This window comes from Arvicola amphibius, chromosome 6, assembly GCF_903992535.2.
Source record: "Arvicola amphibius chromosome 6, mArvAmp1.2, whole genome shotgun sequence".
NCBI lineage: Eukaryota > Metazoa > Chordata > Mammalia > Rodentia > Cricetidae > Arvicola > Arvicola amphibius.
Window position 1 is genome coordinate 33068284 of NC_052052.2, and position 21232 is coordinate 33089515.

Below are 21232 nucleotides of genomic sequence, written 5' to 3' on the forward strand. Positions count from 1 at the left end.
ACATGACTGCACATGACCTATTCTTTTGAATCACTGAAATGCAAAGAGGAGCTTGTGACTCTTTCAAAATCTTTTTAAAAAATAAGTTTTAAATGGAGCTAGAGAGATGACTCAGTTGTTAAAAGCATATGCTGCTCTTGCAAAAAACCCGAGTTTAGTTCCCAGCACCAATGTCAGGTGGCTCACATGCACCTATAACTAACTCCAGGGGATCCAAAGCCTCTAACCTATCAGGGCGCCTGGACTTACATGTATACATGCAGACATACTCGCACATAATTACAAATAAAATTTACAAAAGAAGACACTCTGAGGGATCAGAGCAGAAAGACCTCACTAGATACTTCCCTCCTTCCCATACTATTCAGCAAGCCCACGCCCCACAGCACCAGCCCATACAGCACAGTCATGGAGAGCAGCCCTATGCTGCACAATGGCACAGCTACGTATCAGGTGTGCCTAAGCCATGCCAAATATTTTCTTGACTGTTAAAGCACAAAGACAGCAGATGGTATCAACTCCAACCCAAGGGTCTGTGAAGATGTGTCCAGGTGCTAGCTTCTACTCTAGCAGCTCTTAGATCATCAGAACAACATTATCCCTGCCCCTCTTCCTTTCCCTTTGGCCAATTTCATTATTCTCCCAGAAAGAAAAGAGTTGTTTGTTTTATCTTTCTTTCAGGGACAAATGAGAGCTTCTGTCCTAGAGGAAGGAAGACCCAGTCTGTATTTATAAACCCTCCTTCTGGCTCTTAAGAATAACCCCATAATTCCTTTGTTTTCCTATGCCACTCACATTCAATTAATCTTCTAGGGGGGCTACTGTGTTAGACAAAGTGGGACTTAAGAGATAAGTAATTTGTGCCTTGGAGAAGTGCTTGACTAGTTAGTAAGTAGAAACAAACGACACCTGAGCAAACAATGGACAGTGGAGGGGCATTATCAAGTGTTAGGCTTTTGTCCTTTCCATTCATTTTCTTATTTTATGCTTACTAATCCTAGAAGATAGGTCATGTCATCAATACCATCATCAGATAATAAGTCAATACTGCTAAGCACCTACTATTTAGCCAGCAGAGCCCAAGCACAGGCACAGCAGTGAAATGTGGACCTCTCCCTAGCATGCTCAAGACTGGGGAAAGGAACAAAGGAGATGGTCTCCAATGCCCTCTGCCATGTGGAGAATGGAATCATCCTGTTCCCTCCACTTCTTGTTTCCTCTATGGAAGATTCTCTGCTAAGTGCTAGCAGAAATGATCTCAAGCCTCTAAACAACTTATTAGGTGTAAATCATTACTGTTGCTATTTCACAATAAATTACGGTCCAAAAATTGTTATGGTCACTAGCAACCATGCTCCTAGTAAGAGATGGATCTGGGACTTCCAAAAGGAAGGGGAACTGGCTGTTCTGTAGGGACTCAGTATACTCTTCCCTCAATGTCCCAAAAGCAGCATGTGTGGGTGCCCAGGCAGAAGTCCTAGAGAAACATTCCTAAAGCGCCTCTTCCATGCTGTAGAGAGATGGCACAAGGCTGAGTTCAGGAAGGCAAGGAACCTGAGCCTTCAGTCAGCATCTCTGGCACCTGGCTCTGGTCCTGGCACTTGGTCCTCCCTTTCTCAACATTATCTGCGTGCAGACAGGAAGGGGCTAACAAGTATGAGACAGAGCCAGTATCTGTCAAGCAGGAAACACTCTACTTTCTGGGATTTCCCACAGGACCTGGGAAGGGATCTGCCTAAAACGACAATGGAGGTGGTGGAGTCAGGTTCAAGCCCAGACACAGCACTCCAAAGCCGTGTCTACTGGCTTCATCCATTCTTACATCTCTAAACAGTTTCCGTCCTCAACTGATACCACCCAATTAACTCCAGATTTACCCAAACTGTCTAGTTTGCCTGAGACCAGTGGTTTCTAGAACATGGGACTGTCAGTGCCACAACTGAACAGGTAGTTATACTATACCATTCACAAAGTGCCTACTCCATCCCGCTGTCTGAAGGCAGAGTGAAATAAATAATCCAGCTGACCTGCTGATGGTGGCTGGAAACTGGCCACAGCTGACACCTAAGAACAAAAATCTGGATTGTTCGAAGGACCCAAGTTTCTAAAGTGGCTGCATTTATTCTCCTCTCTCCCTCTCTCTCTCTCTTTCTCACCCTCCCTCCCTCCCTCCATCCCTCTCCCTCTCTCTCTCTCTCTCTCTCTCTCTCTCTCTCTCTCTCTCTCTCTCTGGAAAACACTAGTTGCAATTTTTCCCCTGAAGGGAGAGAAAACAAAAAGGAAGCACCAAGCAAATGTTCATTGCTTTTACCTATATAAGTGAGCTGGAACACAGGTTTTGAGACCACCTGATTTAAAACTGATCAACTATGAACCCCAGTGTGCCCCTTAATGAACTGAAGACAAGACTGCATTGCATCTCAAGTGAAAGTTCTGCCCACTATTGAAGATTACAGGAAAGACATTTGCAGGGTTTGTTTTTAGGGTATGAAAACTTCCTTCAACTAAATTATCCTTAGAGATTAGGTTACACGGGAAGACAGTAAGGCAACAACAAAAGACATTAAGCAGAAAGGGCTCAGCTGACTGCTGGAATTGGTAGCAAGGGTTAATACAGCAGTAGTCCAGCCCATTTTCCCAAAGCACAAATTCTTCTCTGCCCGAACTGATGTTTCTATGGTCCCATCTGAAATAAGGGACTGAAAAGATCATTTTCATGCCTTGCCCAAATTAATCTAAGAAGAACAAACAGGCATTTCCTTAATTTAGTGATAGTAAAAGTAATCTATCCCTTCCTTCTATTCCCTTACTGATAAAACCCAAAGGCGATCTAACCATGAATGGCAAACATGGGGCTTAGCCAAATGCTTCAATCTGAATGAAGTCTGATATAAAGGTAACCAACCCTTTCTCAAGAGAAAAAAAAAGGGGGGGGAGCCTCCTGCTCATTGCGAAGAAGGCTGGGAGAAGCGAGGGCTACACTGAGCATGATTTGCTTAACAGTTGGGGGGGGGGCATTTATGCACAAGGAGCTTATTTCTTAAACAAACACTCGTGGTTTTGATTTACACCACAGCCTGCTCCTAAATAATTTATGGCGGGTTAAATTTATTGCCGAGCCCTGGCTGGCTGCAAATTCGAATTGCCAAATAATTAGATTTTAGGGCAAAGCTTATAAATTACCCGTCGATTTGTCCGGACTTGTTTGTCAGTTGCTTTGTGCTCCGGGTCATCTTTGGCATTTGGCTGTTTGGGTTTTAATTGCTGATTTACACTTTGACAGATGAGAGCTGATGCTCAGAGTTTCAGGACAAGGAAGGGGAAAAACCCAGAGCTTTAAAAGGCTGATTTTTACCTTCATGCCCCCTCCACCTATCTCCACAGAGCCCCCAGAGCCATTAAAATGTAGAAACAAGGCTGAAAGTAGAAAGTACTATTCTTTAAGGAGTGGGAGGACAGAGTGAGTTAAAATTTACCTTTACTAAAATCTTAAATCAAAACACAAAAACGAACCCACAGTATCAGTAAGTAAAGGAGATCAAAGGTGTTAAAAAACACATCCTCGGCCGGGCAGTGGTGGCGCATGCCTTAATCCAGCAACTCGGGAGGCAGAGGCAGACGGATCTCTGTGAGTTCGAGGCCAGCCTGGTCTACAAGAGCTAGTTCCAGGACAGGCACCAAAGCCACAGAGAAACCCTGTCTCGAAAAAAAAAAAAAAAAAGAAAAAAAAAAAGAAAAAAAAAAAAAACACATCCTCACCCTGGAGTACCCACACCCGTGTCTCTCTACATATGCACACAACTCAGAAACGGCCTTAGTTTGAATATTTTTATATACTCTGAGTAACTTCAAGTATTAGGGCCTTGTGAAGTTAAAAGTTAGGGCAGCAAAAAACACAAACACTTCTTTGAAGCCACATACATACACACATATGTACATACATATGTCTGTTGTATAATTAATAAAAAACAATCTCAGGTTATGTAAAAGAGAAGTTCCTTTAAGGTAGTTTTAAGTTTGTCATGCAAATATCCAATCTCCACTTACCATTTCAGTGTGGTGTGTGCACGTGAGGAGATCTCTCTAGGTAGAGGCCTGCCTCTACCCACTACTTGAAGAGAAGGCCTGAAGACTCTCCATGAACCAGAGAAGTAAGGCTGGCCTCCCAGCCACCTGCTATACTCCTATACAGACACTAGAACTGATTCTACTAAGTGCTGACCTATACAGTCATTACATAATAAGCACTGTCTAGAGCACTCCCATGTATGTTTAGTTCATTGTATCCTCCCACAAGTCCTATAAACTCAGAGCTATTACTAATTGCACTTGTTCAATAAATAACTGAAGTACAAGGGGTGAGAGTCACTTAGCCCAGGTCATGCTGTTCACTGATGGTGGAAACAAAATTCAAGCCTGACAGTCCAGTTCTGAAGCCCAAGCTCTCAACCATTATGCTATCATGCCCCTGGGCAGAACAGCCTCTGCCTCAGCTCTCTTCATTCTAGAGGCCCAGAGTCCTCACTTTGGGACTTGAACACATGCAGCCAAATCCTGTTCAGTTAGTCTGATAAACTGTGTGTGTGTGTGTGTGTGTGTGTGTGTGTGTATGGCGGGGGGGCGGGGGATGAGTCATGTAACTTGTAAGATATATTAGAGTTTGGTTGCACAAAGACCACTTTTTCCAATCAATCATAAATTTCCCTAAAGACTCACAAGATGGGGGTGAAGAAAGGAAGGGCAACAGGCAACTGAGGCAGAACCAGGCCCACTTAGGTAACTTGGCTCAGTGATTCTGTCCACAGCCCCAGGCACCAGTAATGCCTGCCCAGACGACTTCATCTTGTAAGGAGTAAGTAGCTCATGGGATCCCTGCTCTCTGCCCACATGTGACAGGGTGCAGTTGTACTAGCACAACATACCTAAATACTAAGACAACTAGCAAGCAAAACATAGGCTGACATATCGCCCATCATGCCCTGAATCCTTTCCCCTGGATAGGTGATGAAGTTACATCTCCCTAAGATATCAACAATTACTCCCTAGTACCCCAGATAACATCCATCACTTGGGAACTTGTTAAAAATGCAAATTTCTGGGTTAGCAATGTAGCTCAGTGGTGGAGCACTCATCTGAGGCCCTGTATTCAAGCCCCAGCACTGAAAAACTGACTTCACTGTGCCTTGCAAAGAGTCAGTTTCATTACTGTTCTCCCTCTTGCTTTGCTCTCCATCTTGTTTTGTTAGAGTTGTGGCTTTTTCTGTTATTTCTTCAAGGGAAAAAAAATGATTCAGAGTAGTGGTTCTCAACCTTCCCAATGCTGGGATCCTTTAATATAATTCCTCATGTTGTGGTGACCCCCCCCAGGCACAAAATTATTTTCATTGCTGTTTCATAACTGTAATTTTGCTGCTGTTATGAATTGTAATGTAAATACCTGTGTTTTCTGATGGTCTCAGGTGATCCTTGTAAAAGGGTCGTTTGACATACATCCCCCTCACCAAAGTGGCTGCGACCCACAGGTTCAGAACCACCAATTTAGGAGAGCAAAGCAAATTTCCAGCTTTCACCATATATTTGGTGAACCCAAAGCCCTGATGACAAGGTAAGCAATCCTGGCTTTAAGCAGTCACCCAAGTGATTCTGACCCTCACTGAAGTTTGAAAACTTTTAGCCCAGACTACTTTGGCCTTCTTGGACAGAACTGTCTGAAGATCTGTCAAAATGCAGGCTACTTAGCTCTGGTGTGGCCTGACACACCACTTCCAACAAGCCCACAGGTGATGGCGATGCTGCTGGTTCTCAGATCACGAACTACACTACTTTTCCAGGGAAAGACTTTGCCCGAATGACCCTTGCCTGCCACTACACTTTCAACTACAATCCCTTTCAGTTGACCAGTTGCCCTTTCAATGCTGCTGGTGCTCGGTGAATATCCCTGGGAATAAACAAAACTTGTCCCTGAACTAAGAAGGGATGAGCTCGAGTCAGAGCTCTAAGTGTTACAATGATTTTGGGGAGCAGGAATCCCAGTGTTCTTGCCAGTTATCATCACTGGCTACTTTTTCAAGTTCACTGACAACAGTTCAAATATATCTCAGAGGGACAGCTATCTACCTTACTTCAGAGGAACTTATCTGTAACTGTTGTCCCTGCATGTTCTCCTTGGTGTGGATTTTTAACTCAGTAATGGCACCTAAGATTAAATACTCTGTTTCTTACCAATTCACTTAGTCCCCAGGGAACTAGAATTCAATGGAGCTGGGATCTATGAAAGAGCATGGTTCTCAGGCTTGTGCCTTACCCAGCACACATAAAGGCTGTAACAGTAACTTCTCTCTGTTTCTACCATCACCATCATAACCCAGCCCACTGACACTTACTAGTTTCTCCACATCTACTTTTAGACCCATGGTCATCTTTCTTCTGTTCCCAAGGACTGGATTGTTCACTCTGTTTTGTCCTTTCATTCCACAATACATTAAACTTCATTTCCGATTTACAAACTTTGCTGTCAACCTCCTCATGCACACTGCACTATGGACTTTTTGTTTTTATTTTATTTCATTTTTTTGAGATAGGGTGTCACGTGTAGCTATAGCTGTCCTGGAAGCTCTAGACCGGCTAGCCTTGAACTCACAGAGATCGGCCTGCCTCTGCCTCTTGAGTGCTGGGATTAAAATTTTATGTTACTATGTTCAGCTTGTACTATGGACTCTTTACCTGTAACAATATGGGCATTTCCAAATAAAAGTCCCTGCTATAATTTAGCCCTCAGATGAGTGCTTGGGTGGAACAGTTCCCCAGGACTAGGCACTAACCCACAGCCCTCAGAAGAAAAGCAGAGCCATCCATGTAATGGTGCTGCTGTTCTGCTAGTCAAAATATGCACACCTCCCATTGAGCAAGTCTATCACCTGGGAACTGGACACATAGCAGACTATTTCAAGGAACCTCTTCTTCACTACCAAAGATTCCCTGAAGTTTGTCTCTCCCTCCAGAGACTCTTTTCTATTTTCTCAGTGCCTGGTCGCCATTTTGCTGTAGGCAGCCAGGCTTGGGGGAGGGGAGGCACTAATGTCAATCTAGGAACACTCTTGTCATAGCTTTTAGGCTATGGCTCAATTTTTACAGCTGAAGCTCAGAACTCATCACATAAATGTAATGCTGTGGGGGGCTTTTTAGTACTGTGAACACCCAGGATAAGAGGATAAAAAATAATCATCCCAATGGCATCTTAATCAAAATGATGCAGAATCCTTTTTCCCAACAAGATACAGTAATGGAGAAAGCATCTCCTAGTATCAGTTTCCTCATGTCAAACCACTGAGATGAGTCTGGAGAAGAAATGTAATCAATACAGAGGAGAAGAAAACAGGACAGGACAGAGCAAGGGGATGAGAAGCCTACACACTCACTCTCAACATTCCCCTAGCCGACACTCTCGACCACCCCCCTCCCCACCCTTTCTCCTTCTGCCTGCCAGTCTTCTAGTCACCCTGGCTCCCTGGCCTCTTCATTACATTCTTTTACAATTCTCTCAATGTTAACCAATTAACCATTTTTCTGTTAACTTATTAATTTCTGAAGTGCCTAAACCTTCCTGGTCCATTTAAGGTGTGTCCTAGCAGATCCAAATCCAAATCCCCAGAATTTGAAGTGAAAAGATGTTCTGTCAGTCTCCAGATACTGCCTTTCCCTTGAGATCTGGCATTCCACCCAACTGCCACCTTCAGTGACAGCTGACATACCAGCTTAGCCTCCCCAGCAGTGCCTCGGAGCCTCAGCCTGAGCTCCCACCATCTCACCACCATTCCCCGCTGACTTAGTTGATTTCGTCACATTCAACAAAAACTCTTATTTTTCCCACTTTGACCCTCAGCCTTTGTGACCAGCCCTTATTGGTTCATATTCCTAAACCTCTTCCACACTTAACACTCTCCCAGGCATCCCAATAGGACCTTCTAACTTGACCATGAGAAGTAATATGTCACTGATACAAATAACCCGACTTATGAACTAGTGAAGTCACATAGTGAACTAGTCACTGGACTTGGCACCTCTTTTCACACATTTTTAACACTCTGGCAAATTAGCCCAAAAACTAGACCCCCACCCCAACCCAGAACTAAGTCAATCTACCCAATTTTCCTCTGTTAAACCCCTCAGGGTTTTTGTTTTGTTTTAAATCCCTGCTATAACAGTTGTGAGGGCTCAGGCCTCCATATGTCTCTGGTCTCCTAAATTTCTCAGAACATGAAGCCTGTTTGCCCCTCCTGCACATTATGAGTATGCAGACGGCTCCCACACGTTGTCCCCCACGACACCATGCTTTCCTGGAATGACAGTTAGTGCAGTGCCTGTTGGTGGTCACACATACACGCACTCTCCTAGACTCTGAGCTCCTTGAGGGTAGGCTCTAGGTCTCATTCCAGCAGTTGTTATCCAAAGAGGAAAAAGAGGCTTTTTCATTACCTCCAAGGAGGTTAAAATGAGCTCCTCCCCATTCCTTTGCTGACTTAGTTGGATCTGTCACATCCAACAAAAACTCTAAAAGGCAGCTCAGCTTCACTGTTATTTACTGACCCTGATTTCATTCACCATGTATCAATGCCCCTACTCTTTGGAGCTCTTTCCTACCACCAAACTTAGCCCAGTACCTGACAAACCTGCATTCCAACAGCTGTCTCAGCCCTGGGGAGACCACCAGGATAATAAGAGGCTAGGGGGGATGTTTCCTGATTTGCACTAAATTATGTGGTGATTTTGTTACCAATGACCCAGTGCTCTCCAAGGAAAATTCCTGGCTCCACCCCCAGGCAACTCCACAGCCTAACTACACATCATGGCAGCTTAAAGGTATAAACCCTGGGGAAGGTAGAGAAGCAATCTGAATAGAGCAAATAAACCCGCTTCGATCTTGTCCCTGCTGTGCCAAACAACCACGGCAGCACCACCATGCATCAGTGCTTCATTCCTGAAATGTATATTTTACTTCTGCATTGCTATGTCTGCTCTGACTAAAAAGGGGCCCCTTGGCTTTCACATGGAGTTACAGACACAGTGAAGGTTGTTCCTATTCAGGGAACACTAGTGAGGAGCCACGGGGAGTCAGGATGAGGCCCATCCCTATAAGGAACCACAAGGAAACAACAGCCTGACGGGGGTGGGGTGTATGTGTGTGTGTGTGTGTGTGTGTGTGTGTGTGCCACTTTTATGGAAGCAGTGACAAAAGGACAAAAGGTCTAGCAGACCACCCCATTCTTCCTACAATTACTGGCCACCAATAGTGAAATTCACTCATAGTGACCCTGGAAGAGGAGATGTGTTAAAGCAGATGTAACTGAAAAGAAAGGCAATAACTGGTCTGATGGGCAGGAAAAAAAATTATTCTCGGAGTCAGGAGCCTGCGCAAGAACAATTACAGCTCACATGGTCGTCATAACTCAGCCCCCTCAAGCATTTTGTGCTCTGCTTATAGTGTTAACTTTAATGTCTCAACATATAACACCATCCACACTCACAAAATACGGCACACGCCAGAGAAGGCTGAGTTACAGTTGCTGGGGGAAGCATAACTTTGAATTTCCTGATTTTGGTGCATTTAATCTCAACCATAATGTTACATTAACGTCGGTTTTGCATTTCATTTCCCAGTTTAGAATAGCATCAGCATCTTCGTCTGTTTGTACAGGGGAAAAAAAGGCAGGCTGACTGAAGCTGAAGAGAGAGGGAGCAAAGCCTAACAAGTGAGCCCACTAAAATGTGGGGCCTATTCCCTCCCACTTGGAGAAGCTGTAAACAGGACAAACTAATAGGAAGTGGGGAAGAGAGCGGATCTTTTTCTGTAGGGTACTTCCTTTTAACCACTTAGAGACTGTAGGAACCAAAAGCAGAAAACAAGAGGGCAGTTATGTAGCAAAGAGCAATACTTAGGGTGCGGGGAGCAGAAGATCTTTTAGCCTTGAAGGAAGGAGAAAGGGAATTAATATAGTTTGATTTATAGTGATCTTAAATTCCTGCAAACTTCTCCAAAACATCTTTCACAAAAAGAAAAAAAAAGTAATGGTGCCAGTTCTAGGTTATGCTGAAATCCTCCAAATGATGCTCCTGTATTAATTAGTCTTAGTCCTGTCACTATCAAACCTGTCCCCCACCCTGCTCTTCAAAATTAACCCAGCACCTGCACAATTTTCTATAAAAGAGAACCCCTTTAATCATAATTCTAACTCAAAATGCAGATGGAATCTCTCCAAGGTTTCTGAAGGGGGGCAGCAAAGAACCAAACAGTAGAAAACCTTACCCGCTAACACTGTGGGCACTTAAATACAGATGGAAGGAAAACAGTAGGCAGGGCTGCTTGGAGTAGTGAAAAAGACTACCCAGAAGGCCAAGGGAAGGATGGAGGCAGCAGCCAGGACTTCAACTCCCCACTTAGAGAGAGCTGAAGCAGCCCTCCCTCCCAAGCCACACAGACAGCTGAGGTTACTTCTCCTCCCCACAAGCTGTGGCCTACACCTCATTTTCCTCACTTACATTTGCTTTGGTCTCCTCTGAACACTGAGGTGGTGAGAGAACTTGCCCCGAGGTTAAAGACGTACAATTAAAGAGCCACCAAAGCTTTCAGGCTGCTCTCTGGGCCCCAGGGTCACAACAACCATCACATCATGCACATCCACACCAAAATAAGCAAAGCAAGCTCCTGCCAGTGAGGACAAAGGAGCCACTGTTCCTGCAAACAGATAAAAATCTACTTCTGTATCAGAAGACAATTCCTAATCAGAAGACAGAAAGGAACCACACTGCTGAAATTCAGAGTCTCTAAAATATTCGAAATCATCTAAATGAACATTTAAGTAAAAAGGTGTTTCTCAGTGACAAAGTTTCAAATTGAACGAACACTTATCACCTGAATCTGAATGAATATATGTAAAACAAATACGATAAGCACAGAGTCAGAACACCAAGACCTATTACTAGCAAACCAACCACTCCAGGTTCACTTAGTTGAACAAAGTACAGAGTAAACAGCAAAAATGATGGCAAATGGAACAGACCAGATGTTTTACTGTATTTATAACCAACAGTGTTATGCACCCAGGTCCAACAGAACACACAGCTGTTAGTTTTCATGAACTATTCCTTTAAGATACTCTCAATAAGCTGACTCAAAGACTTTTGAAAATGAGAGACAGATGAGAGAAATGAGCTCCACAGCAAGCCTTCAACAACAGGGCTTTCCTGGGCCAGAGCCTGTGTCACACACCTGAAAGGTATGGCATGCTCTCAATTTTAAAGTCTAAAAGATCTGAAGTCAGCTGGGCAGATACCAAAAGCACGAGAGCCGATCAGTAGACTGGAGAGGAGCTAGGGTGGTTCTCTCTCCTTCTAGCCCAGGCCCAGTAACATACAGGGTTTCTCCATAAAAGCTTGTCATAGAAAAACTGTCACTCTGAAAGGCAGCACATTATATTCTAATGCTTTCCCTGCTTCTTCTGGAAGGTCCTTCCTACCACAATCTCAAGCTTTCTTCCTTCCATTTAAATCTGTGTAGTTTTTTTTTAGCTTTTATTAAAATACAGAGCAAAATATTATTGAACTTAGTAAGAACAAGAAATCAGTGGTCAAAACTTCCATTCATTCTCTTTCTTATTAGGCTTGTTTTTTGCCTGTAGTCATTTTTGTTCCTCCTTTTTTTTCCCCAGCTCCTCACATCCCTTGTTGACCGGAATACCTAGCAGACAGGGACTCTGATGAGACCCTGATCCATGCCAATCTCACTAGAAGGTACTATCCTATCTGGGATTGAAATTTTCTCTCATTCAACTTCCAAGTTTCCTCTGAATTCTATCAGGATCTTTGTGCTTAGAAACCTTTTAGATCTTCCTTCTGCCCAAGAGGTGGAACTTTAAGTTGCAATTAATAGCAGGTCTTGGGCTCTCCCTCTTTTTCTTGCGGGTGTCCGGAGGATACAGATGTGTGGCCGGATACACCTTCCCCCTATGCCCGCACCTGTGCCCACAGCCTCGCAGAGCCCTAATGACATTGAGCTGGATGACATTTGTCCCCTCCTCTAGATCCACTCAAATCCATCACTCATCACAGCAAGGGTTAGATTGATTTGACAGGATTTGCTCTTCTTCACAACCATGTAAGTTATTACTGAGAATTCCACATTCTTCTAGCTGTTTGCTGATTGATTATCTGGTGATCAGGTCAAGTATCTTCTCTGGAATCACAGTAAACCAACAGGTCTATAATTTCCAAGATCATTCGTATTCCCCTCTTAAAGATAAGCAAGACAGCAGTGCCGCGCCGCCTCTCTCCAAGATCTCTAAAGCAACAGCTAATGCTTAGCTAATAATGCATCTTAAATGCCCTGGAATCACACCATCAGGGTTCATTGATTCTGGAGATAGTCTTTACTCAGGTGCAGATCCTGGAAAACAGCACCAAGCTCTAACTCAGTGTGGGTCATGAAAACCTTCATGCCAGACCAGTGGTGGTGGTGCACACCTTTAATCCCAGCACTCAGGAGGCAGAGGCAAGCAGATCTCTGAGTTTGAGGCCAGCCTGGTCTATAAACCGAGTCCCAAGACTGCCAGAGCTACACTTTCTAGAGAAACCCTGTCTTGGGAAAAAGAAGGAGGGTGGGGGGTGGGTACCTTTGAGCCTAAGTCTGGGAAGCCAGTTGGTAACATAGGTGATTTAAACCCCAACTATAATATCTTCAACATGATGATAGACAGACAGCTGAACTTACCCTTCAAAGAGAGGTAAAAGATGACACCAACCAAGCAAACTGAGACATAAATCAGATTCCACATGCAAAAACACTGGCAAGACCTTCTGTAGGATAAGTGAACAGAGCTATGTAACTATCTGAGGTCATAATTCAGTGGAAAGCTAAGAAACACATACACATAAGCATGTTCCAGGAAGCAGCAAATGTAGAGATGATGGAGATTCGGGAGAGATAAAGATGAATCTCATGCAATAGAGGTGTGCTAGACTTAGAGTCATGCTCACTAAGGCATACCCAGGGACTGAAATTTTGTAAGAAAAGAGACTATGGAACATTAAAATGTGGATCCTGGATTCTCAACTCAGAAGCCAACCACCCACCCATAGCCCCACTGGCAGGAGCAGGAGGTAGAATGGAAGTGTAGCTTGGGCAGCTCCCAAGCAACATTCCCTTTCACCTAAAGTTTCTTCCCTTAGGGCACGGTCCTTGTCTAAACTGGCCTGATTCCAATGCTCCAGAGGCAAGCCATGAACAGGCAAGAGGAAAAGAGGAAAGGAAAGGGGTGTAGTGTCTTCGACAGGTAAAACCATCTGACATTTTACAGTCATACCCCTCTAGAAAAAGCTGACCACAGAAATGCAGCCAGTTTATCTTTCTATGGTTTCCAGTAGTCGTGCCTCCCAAGTTTCAATGGTCTCCTAAAGAAAGCTACTCTCACCAAATCAACAGGTCTGTGTATCCCAAAATTAGACATTGTAACATTGTAAGCACTGCAGACGGAGCTGCCATCCTAGAGCTACCCACACCTGAGTCTCCACAATACAACCAACTCCCCCCACCGGCATCCAACCATTCCAAACTAATCCAAACTTCCTGGTAACACTGCTTGAAAAGATAAAAGGTCTTTGTATACAGTTGGTACTAAGGAAGAAAAGCAAAGATATCTTCCTTTCCAATAGACTAGCAATGGCACCTGTTCAGGCTATCTAATGCTACATAACAAATTATACTAAACCAGGTATGGAAGTACACACCTGTAATCCCACCACTTGATGGACTGAGACAAAAGGATAGCAAGTTCAAAGCCAGCCTGGGCTATGAAATGAGTTCAAGGACACCCTGAACAACACAGTGAGATACTTTATAAAGGAAAAGCAAACAAAAAATATTCCAAAATGTGTGGCTTTAAGCATTAAGAATCAATTGTTCAAGCTGGGCAGTGGTGGTGGCACACGTCTTTAGTCCCAGCATTCTGGAGGCAGAGGCAGATGGATCTCCAAGTTTCAGGCCAGCCTGATCTACACAGCAAGTTCAAGGGTAGACAGAGCTACACACAGAGAAACCCTGTCTTGAAAAACCAGAAAGAAATGGGGGGGGGGGTTTGTCAACTGTTCTCTGTCATAGTTCCTAGGAGTCAGGAATGTGGCAGGTGCTGGGCTGGCAAATTCACTCCCATGGGAGTTCACTAAAATGACTGGCAAGCTAGTGTTAGTTCTTGGATTACAGCCTCAGTTTCTATACATGTGTGTCTCTGCAGTACTGTTTGAGTATCCTCACAGTGTGGTAATGGCTTCTGCCAGAGCAAATGATCCAAAGGAGCAAAGCAGACTGTAGTGTTTCTTCTAAACCAGCCTGTGACCTTAGTCACATGCTGTCTTTTCTACTACATTCCACTGGAGACAGGGTTACCTATGAGTCAGTGCAGACATGTTAACACCAGGAGGGAAGGTCACCTTAGGAGCAGACTACCACAGCACTCCTTCAAAACCACAGGGCAATGGCAGGAGACCAGACCACAAAACTCTAGGAGAGGAGGAAGGCTGGGAAAGAAGTATTTTGATTCCCAAAAGCTGCGGCGAGAAACAATGTATCCACTTTTCTACAGAGACTTTGACAGTTCAGTCTTGCCCTACCACACTTTTAACCAATCTGTCTTGGAAGGCAAATACTTCAAAGAGTAAATAAAAGTCACAAGATAGGAGAAAACTCTGGGTCCCAGGAAGCAAGACACTCCTCCCTCCCTCTTACCCACCCAACCTTTTCTGAAGCAATGATACAGCAGTTACCTGAGGATGAATCTGTGGCTTGTCGCAGGTGGCCTCAAAGTCCAGCACTAAAAAGTAGTGATACCTCTGGGGAGGAAAGGGCACCATTGCCGCCATTGACGCGCCAAAGCCGTGGGCCGCCAGCTTTCTGGTAGATACGGAACAGAACTCCGGAACGCCACAGGGAGAAAATAAGTGGGAGCCCAGCACTTTTCTTGCTCTTGAAAGTAAATATGAAGAAAATCGAGCTGCTCCAGTCTGTAAAGGTGCTAGCATTGAGCATCCAGAGGCATCTAAAACTTAGGGGAGGAAGTTAAAAGAAAAAGAAAAAAAAAAACAAAAACAAAAACAAAAACAAAAACAGAGAGCCTGGGTTACTCCCCTCCCACTGTGGCCTGGTTCCATCCAGTCATCAGGAATATCCATGCAACATGAACCCACGCCCCACGGTCTCCATGCCCATTTCTGAATCACGGTTTGTTACTAAAGTTTAAGAGCCAGCATCGGCAGTGTTATTAGTACAATCCTGTCTCCTAGGTCTTTCTCAAAGCAACACACAAAGCTGGCTTCATTTGTAAAATGGAGCACTAGTTCAAAAGAGAGCAGGGACAGGACTTCCGCAGTCACTTCTCAGGAGGCAATAGTTAGCTTTAAAGCAAAGGATTCCAGAGCAATTTGAGGTGAGCAACAGCACAATGAGTCTAGACACAGACTCACTTCCTGTATGTTCTCTTCAGACTTGCCATCTCCACATACCCTCTGTCGTCTATCAGCAAGGAAGTACAAGAGCCGACAAAGTCAATCCAGGAAATTCTGCTCATCACTTTCTGATGATTCCCAATCTCCACACTGCTAAATAGCACCCTGGGGGAACTGGGGAGCAGCTGGCAACAGCCTCAGGCCTCCTCATTTGCTGCCTTGGGCCTCACTCTCTCCTAGAGGCCCAGAATGACTGTGAGGCCTTTTAAATAGAGAAAGGGGAAGAGAAAACCCAGATGTGGCAGTAATGGGAGCATTTCTAAAAGTCTAGTAAAATTTTCTAAGGGAACATGTGCAAAAAAAAAAAAAAAAAAAACTGAATCATTTTTTCTTTACATTTTCCCTTTAAATTCACACAATATCTGTTCTCCTCTAAGGGTTAGCTAAATATAAAAATCAAAGCCTAAGTTTTACCCACAAATAACCTGATCCAAGAGAAGGAAACAAGGCAGAAATATAGGAACTTGTCTTCCCCCACATTAGACCCAAAACAGAAATGGTCCTCAAACAAGAAATCTTACCATTTAATACACAAAGTGCCATAAGTTTATGCTCCCTGATGCCAAATTCCAACAAAACCAAAGGCTTGTCTCTAACACTGTCTCCCTATGCAGGGTGGAGCACACTCGGACCTAATGAGGTCACTACCACCTGAACAAAAAAGTACAATGCAAATATGTCTTTTCTTCCCAGCTCTCTCCTGACTCCCTGAAAGCTACAACCCCTTGCCTGTGTTTCTATTAGGAAACACAGTAGTGTGGGCCCTCAGTCTCTGTATCTAAACATGAAATATCATGAGGATTGCATGAAGACTAAAAAAGACTCTTCATGGATCCTACCACAAGCATGGTACTTGTTTTTATCATTGCTTTACAGCTTCCCCCAGAACTCCTAGTCCAGGGGAAGACAAAGGCAAGCTTGAGCTTCACTATGTAATCTCTTATAAAGGCAAAAGGACCAAGTCCCTTTGAGTGTCAGAATCCAAAGTAAACCCATCCCCTCCCTCCCTCCTCTTCTACAGTATGGGAACGAGTGACAGGATGATAACGGCTCCATCCCCATTCCAGCTGAAATGCAAAGTCCTTCTGGAACTTAGACCTCTTCTAACCAACTGAGTCAGGTAGCAAGACTTTTGAAACTCTTAATGCGTTACAGTATACAAAGTACATAAATCAACTAGATTCTGCCTGCCAATACCACAGGCAATAGTCTTGACTAACAAAGATTTCCTGTTCAGCACTTACTAGCTATGGCATCATGGGCACACTCTGTTTTTCAATTCCCTGCCTGTAAAATGACAATAACAACAATAATAATAGTCTCTACTTCTAAAGTGAGAATGGAATGAAAACAGAAGTAAAACATCAAGAACAGTATCTAGCATATATCGGATCAGAAAGTATTAGCTTACTATCATTACTACAGCTATGAAGGTGGCTCTTCCCTCGGTTAATAATGCTTACAAAGTTACCTCCAACATCCCTATAATTCTCTAGGCCTCCTACAGGGCACAGTATACATACCCTATCCCCTCCCTTGGACAACACACTGATAGCTAGAGGGCCTCCTTTCTTACAAGCTTTGTTTTCTCATTTGATTTCATCCACTTGAATGAAGTCTTAAGAACAGACTGGAGAGATGGCTGCTCTTCCAGAGCACCTAAGTTTGATTCCCAGCATCCACATGGAGGCTCACAAGCTGTAGCTCCAGACCCAGGGCATTGGATGCCTTCTTCTGGCCTTTGCAGACACTGCATGCACACGGTACCCAGACATACCTGCAGGCAAGCAAAACAGCCATATATGCAAAAATAATGAAGTAGATATTAGGAGGTCAGGCCTCCACATGTCAACGCTAACTGGATTCCAAACTGTCTTCCTAACAACCAAAATCAGATCAAGTCAAAGAACAGAAGGTAATGCTTCCTCTTCCCTTTGTAAAAAATTCAATTCTACAACCATTAAATGCAATAAAGAAATATCTGTATCAGTTGGAGTTGGGAGAACAGAGGGGTTGAAATGAAGATAAGAGCCAAGGCAGGTGAGAAGGGCATCCATGCAGAGGTGGCAAGGTTGACTGTACCATGTCAAAGCCAAGGGCAGGCACAGAGAACACTCATGACAAAAGGAATTTATTGAGATTTATACACAAGATAAACAAAGTTATTGCTGAGGGAGGAGTAAAGAGCCAGTAACAACACAATAGTTACATACAAAAAGGATAAGCAAAGTGCATCTATTAAGGATAATGGAAACCAGGTTTCTCACTACAAAAAAAAAAAAAACCTGTAGTGTTGTTTGAAATTTGAATTCAATTCACGATTTCTGGTATAGATGTGGTAAACATGGATATATAAATGTAGATATAAATAAAAGTATGATAACAGCCAGGTGGTGGCGGTGCATGCCTTTAATCCCAGCACTTGGGAAGCAGAGGCAGGCAGATCTCTGCGAGTTGGAGGTCAGCCTGCTGTAGAGAGGGAGTTCCAGGACAGCTAGAACTACAGAGAAACCCTGTCTCAAAACAAAACAAAAGTACGATTATACACACACAAATAGATATAAATTCACACTGTAGGCATTGACTAAGGATGAGTTAACAACAATGAGCACACTTAGCACACAAACGCCTTCCATACACAACTGTCCACTAAAAGAACCAGAGCTCCTTGGAGAAAGGGCAAGAAACTTACAAGATGAACCTAAGATATCCTATAAGAAAGGAAGCGAATGCTCAAAGAATAATAGAAACATATCAAAGGGACTCAAAAGCTACCTTGAGGGACTCTTCTGCTGGTTAAAAAAGAATGATGGAGATGGATTATAATGTAATGAATAAGCCAGAAAACCATGAGTTCATAAAGATTTAATAAATCCAACTAAAATCTATGGAGGCATATAATCACAGTTTCAATGTATTTATCCACAGAACCCTTATTAATTACAATAAGAAGGAATTTTATAATGGAAAGATGAGCAGACATCATCTTACACAACTGGTCAAAATAAGCACCACTGCTAGTTGTCGCAGCACACAACTTTAACCCCAGCACTTGGGAGGCTGAGACAGGAATACAAGGCCAGCTTTTTACACGGTGATATACAGGTCAGCCAGGGTTACATCATGAGACCCTGCCCCTCCCAAACAAAAGGCGTCAATATTGGGATAAATCAAAATCACATGTTACTTGACAAGATGGAATGAGAACAAAAGATCATTTCTGATATCCTGCTGAAGAAGCATAATATGAGCCCAACTGTAAGAAAGTATCAGACAAACCCTAACAGAGGAACAATACACCCAATAACCAGTCCATAATCTTCAAAAATATCAGTTATGTGTCTCAAGGAAAATATACCAAGGAAAGTCTAAAGGAGACTACAGACTTGATAACTTGATGCAAACCTGGTGTGGGACTGTATCCTGTCAATTATATTTTAAATAAACACTGATTGGCCAGTAGCCAGGCAGGAAGAATAGGCAGGACAACCAGACACAAAGTAGAGGCAGGGCAATGAGAATAGGAGAATTCTGGGAAGAAGGAGGTCCTAGTCTGCAGTCCTGCCCCAGCCACACAAGAAGCAAGATGTGACTGCCCTGCTGAATAAGGTACCCAGCCACGTGGCTAACATAGACAAAAATAATGGGCTAATATAAGTTTTAAGAGTTAATAAGAAGCCTGAACTAATGGGCCAATCAGTTTATAGTTAATGTAGACCTCTGTGTGGTTTCTTTGGGACTAAACGACTGCAGGAACTGGGCAGGACAGAAAACCCCAGTCAACACAAACCAGTGATCAACCACACCCTTTTGCTTTACTAAGAACATTCCTGGGACAATCAACAAAACTTGAATGGGATTCATGGACTAGATAGAGGTTAACATATCGATGTTAATTATCTAATTTTGATAGTTGCAGTTAGGTAAGAAAAGGGCCTGTTTGTAGAAAATACACATCAAGTATCCTTAATAATAGGACATAAGTTCAGGACCTTAATTCTCAAATGGTTCAGAAAAGATCTTTGTATTGCACTTCTGATTTTTATGTAAATCCGGGCTGTTTCAAACTTTTGTTATTTTAAACACTTTCAAAACTCCAGGTGAAGGACAAGTGCCTGAGTTCAGGGGCCCTCAATGCCACTGAGTCCCAACTAGAAAAGCTACCATCAGTGCCCTTTTGAACTGTCACTCTGGCCTCACACAGCCCTCTCAGGAAACACCTGGTAATTCCCTCAACAGCAAACCACCTGCTCTTGCCTGTGCTAGCAGCTTGAGGTTTCTTTTCCATTCATGTCTTTATACTTTGCTACAAGTGTGCAGAATTTAAGTCTGTAGCTCCAGTATCAACTGGGACTTTGGAATCTGGTTGAGGTGAAGAACTCAAACAATCTATGACTCTCTGTATTTCTGCAAAACATATTTTTTATTAGAGAACAAGATTTATTCACATTTATTCTCAAACACCCTTTCCTTCTAGCAAATTAAAAGTAGTAAACAGGCCACAGTAAAAGAAAAATAATGAATGACTTTCATGTCCAAATGAAGGGCTCAGCTCCCCAACAGGGACAGGAAGGGGTAAATAGGGACTGCCCTGAGGCCAGTCCGATTTGGAGAAACAGGCCTGTGCCACAGCCCCTGGAGGATGGTCTCTGTGCAGAGTATTTACACAACAGACACCAATGGTTCCTCTGCAGCCATTACTGTCTATCAGGTAAATAACACATGTGCCAAGACACACATTTAATGAGGGAAATAATATGCCTTTATAAAAAGACTCAATCTGTATTTACCTGAGAGACCAAAGAAGCACCAAATCACCAGATTAGTGGAACCACAGAGGAGTCGTTCTGGTGTCTTGGGTAAATAGACATTTTATAGCCTCCATTACTGGAAAGGGAAGGGAGGGAGAGAGGGAGTCATTCTTCAACATCCACACACTGGCTAGGGGAAGCTTCAGATAGGACAAGCTGAGGAGTCCATCAGAAAACGTTGTCTCCTGACACCCCACCTCCTCAGTCACACATACTTGAAACCTCTGGGAGCACACAGGTCTATGCCATCCCTGGATCCAACACACACCATTCAAAACCAGTTGTGAAGCAGAAACTACATTCCAAAGAAATTCCACAGTACTAAGTTCACCTCACTCAAAAGCCTGGGCCATCCAGCTTTAGCTTCCCAGTCCTGGAAAAGACATTATGCTAGGATGACTTAGCAATTATATTCAAGTACCCAAGTCATAGAAATAACAAAGATACCTGTCTGGAACCTATTTGGTCCCATGCAGCTAAAAATAGCCCGAGAAACATGTAAATAAATTTCATGACTTCAAAAGTCATACTACTGTGTGTGTGATGGTAGAACACACCTTTAATCCCAGTGTGCAGGAGGCAGGTGGATCTCTGTGAGTTCGAGGCCAGCCTGGTCTACAAAGTGAGTTCCAGGACAGCCAAGGCTACACAAAGAAACCCTTTCTTGAAAAAAAAAAAAAACAAAAAGCAAACCAAAAGTGATACTACTCAATCAAATGCATCTTTACTGCCAGAGCACTTCTGTGAAAATCAACAAGGAAGAAATCTTAAGAAGCAAATACAAGCCAGCCAGTCAGGGAGAAGCCAGAAAGAGGAAAGGTAACCCAAGACTCACTAGACAAGAAAGAGAAATAGCCAGGCATGGTGGTGCA

General features: G+C 43.5%; 1 protein-coding gene across 6 annotated transcripts in view; it reads right to left on the reverse strand.

The window, feature by feature from the left end:
- The window catches only part of Eri3 (ERI1 exoribonuclease family member 3), a 130003-nt gene that overhangs the window by 100328 nt on the left and 8443 nt on the right, over window positions 1-21232 (reverse strand). For 3 of the 6 annotated variants that reach the window (XM_038332635.1, XM_038332632.1, XM_038332630.1), the window contains exon 3: window positions 14812-15089. The exons of 2 other annotated variants lie outside the window; for them this stretch is intronic. In XM_038332635.1, the coding sequence (XP_038188563.1) occupies window positions 14812-15066 (255 nt within the window). In that variant the 5' untranslated portion in view covers window positions 15067-15089. The remainder of the gene's footprint in view (window positions 1-14811; window positions 15090-21232) is intronic. One more of the 6 variants, XM_038332631.1, reaches the window with a different exon arrangement.